A 2739-nucleotide genomic window follows, 5' to 3' on the forward strand; every position below is an offset into this window, starting at 1 on the left:
GACACGGGCGCGCTCTAGCGGGCGAAGGGTCAAGAGCCATGGGCCCGCCTTTGCCAGCGTGTGCATCACGGGCGAAAGAGGAAAAGGAAGACGCAGGAGCAATTAACGCGGCGGTCGCGGCGAACCGTATAGCGAAGCTTCGAAGACGTCTGCTGCCGCGAGGTCCTTTGAGTCGAGTACATATGAGCGCGCCTTGATGCGAGACCAGCAGCAGCGGGGCGAGTGAGCGGCGGCCTCGGGCATGGAAGACAAGGAGCCCCCGTACGCGCCATTCTTCGGCGTCATGGGCGCCGTGGCCGCGATAGCGTTCAGCGCCCTGGGAGCCGCGTACGGCACCGCCAAGTCCGGCACGGGCATCGCCGCCATGTCGATCATGCGGCCCGAGCTCATCATGAAGTCCATCATCCCGGTCGTCATGGCCGGCATCATCGCCATCTACGGACTGGTCGTGGCCGTGCTCATCTCCAGCGCGCTCAGCTCGTCCTACAGGTAGGCGCACTACGCGAGTCCCTCATCGCGGGAGTTGCCTTCGCCTATAGATGTATAGGTCTGGGCTAGTAGAGGAGGCTTCAAGCTGATTGCACAATTTTTTTTTTACTTGGTAAGGCGAACACGCAGCTTCTTCGACTAGGTGTGACCGAATCTTCGCATGACATTCTGCCGCACAGCATAAGGAGTGCTACTATGCAGGGGGATCTGGAAATCTGCTAACACATTCTGGTTTGTTTAAAGAAGCACTGAAGACAGGTTTGAAGATTTAGTTTGTGAAGCGCCGGGTACCTCAGCCTTATGGATACCGTCAACGCATGCTTAGGAAGCCAGGAAAAAATGCGAGGCAGGACAGGCGGCGACAGCGTACGCCTTGAAATTTCTGCACTACATCGACGTTGCGTATTATGACAATGCTGGCTGGGGTTTACTTGTTGGTTTAAACATAGATAAATTTATATTGTGCTCGGAAGTGAGCAAACCTAGCAACCTTTAAGTGCTTTTCATGCACCTTTTTTTCCTGAATTCGTAATGATTCATCTGGTTAACGACAGCGCAGTTTCGTCATTGCTAGATATGCGGCTGCGTAGCGTAGCATAGGGCAGGTAAATAACAAGGTTAGACAGACAAGCCGTCCAGACAAGACGTCTTGCACCGTCCAGTCAATCTCGTTACTTGTCTGCCCATTCTTGCGCTACGAAGTAGCGCGTCTAGCCGAAGTGTTCCATCGACTATAGCCCCCGTCGCAGAATTGTCTAGCGGCAGTTTTTGACAAACCAAACCGAAAAACACGAGATAAGACACTCAAAACGCACCACTGCACACAAAAACTAGCTGAGCCTACATAAATGTCCTTATCGGTTAGTGCGGGAGATGGAAATTCAAGACGATGAGCAAAACGTGAACAAGGTGAATGCAGGAGCCAGCGTTTCGACAAGTGGACTTGTCTTTTTCAAGGCCTGAAGGCCTGATTGTGGCCTTGAAGAAGACAAGTCCACTTGTCGAAACGTTGGCTCCTGCATTCACCTCGTTCACGTTTTGCTTATCGGTTAGGTTAGACAAGTGGTGTTTGTGCTCCGGAATAACTGCATGCCGTCTTGCTCCGTTGTTGCTGGCTCATCGCTCTCAACTATTCGTGCAGGCTGTACCAGTCCTTCCTGCACCTGGGAGCCGGACTGAGCGTCGGTCTCAGTGGCTTGGCAGCAGGCTTCGCCATCGGCATTGTCGGGGACGCCGGCGTCCGCGGTACGGCTCAGCAGCCTCGGCTCTTCGTCGGCATGATCCTGATCCTCATCTTCGCCGAGGTCTTGGGCCTGTACGGGCTCATTGTGGCCCTCATCATGTACTCGCGTTAGCCTGACGGCACTTTCAGAGCCCGAATAGCCTGCCTCGTCGACCGCCGAACCGAAAGAACGGCTAGTCAACCGACGGTGCGTGAGTGACCATAAGACTTCGAGAGGGGTGCCTTTTGAACAACTGTTATAGGCAAGGCCCTAAGAGCTCTCGATGAAGAGAACACCACAGACAACCATGTCTTTTTTTTTTTGCTGTTGTTGATGCTGTTAACTGCGTGGAGACTGCGAGCGGACAACAGATCAAGCCAACGTGTGCGAATACTCTGAACAGTGTCATCAAACTGTGGGGAGGGTCTGTCCAAGGGTGGGTTCTTGCGCGCTGTCCGACCTTGAAGTGGCTGCATCCGTACAATCAGCGGGTCAGACTGCCAAACTTTGAAGCTGTGTGTAAGACGCGTGGGCACTGATTGCAACACTGCAGGGTTAAGGACCGAAACAGACTTGCTGGAGCCGTCCGCATGGTATGCACTAGCCCCTGTTAGTGTTCCTGGGCTTTTTTTTTTTTTTACTTCTGAAGGCAAGTGTTGGTATTGGCATTGGTGTGATGCTGATGAGTTCATACGTTTGTTTTCTTGTTCCTTTCACTTAGGTTTGTGAGAAAATAAAACATCTCTTTTTGTTCGGGAATTTAGGGATATAGGAACTCCTTTCCGCCACTTCTCTTTCTCTTATTTCTTATTGTTTTTGTTTGTTTATTTTCTCGCACGCAACAATTTACACCTGAACTGTTCCTTTGACATGTTTATATTATTACGGTGTGTGCAGCCAGTTGAGGGAGAGATACAATTTTACATTTGTATCAGATAAAGCGCTTGAGTAAGTGGCAGTCACCCTGAACATAAACATCAGATTCGCTTACATGAACCCAATGTGAGTGGGTCGAGGCAAATGTAAA

General features: G+C 51.4%; 1 protein-coding gene across 1 annotated transcript; it reads left to right on the forward strand.

Moving 5' to 3' along the window:
* LOC142590154 (V-type proton ATPase 16 kDa proteolipid subunit c-like) lies at positions 1 to 2471 on the forward strand. Its single transcript, XM_075702044.1, has 2 exons — positions 1 to 489; positions 1631 to 2471. The coding sequence occupies exons 1-2, from the start codon at positions 242 to 244 to the stop codon at positions 1842 to 1844; spliced, it is 462 nt and encodes a 153-aa protein (XP_075558159.1). The 5' UTR covers positions 1 to 241; the 3' UTR covers positions 1845 to 2471.
* Positions 2472 to 2739: the final 268 nt, after the last annotated feature.

The sequence above is a fragment of the Dermacentor variabilis genome, chromosome 8, assembly GCF_050947875.1.
Source record: "Dermacentor variabilis isolate Ectoservices chromosome 8, ASM5094787v1, whole genome shotgun sequence".
In the NCBI taxonomy this organism is placed as follows: domain Eukaryota; kingdom Metazoa; phylum Arthropoda; class Arachnida; order Ixodida; family Ixodidae; genus Dermacentor; species Dermacentor variabilis.

Coding starts and splice junctions, on each gene's coding strand:
- LOC142590154 (XM_075702044.1), top strand. CDS start 242: ATGGAAGACAAGGAGCCCCCGTACGCGCCATTCTTCGGCGTCATGGGC. Junction 490..1,630: donor GCGCTCAGCTCGTCCTACAG/GTAGGCGCACTA, acceptor CTATTCGTGCAG/GCTGTACCAGTCCTTCCTGC.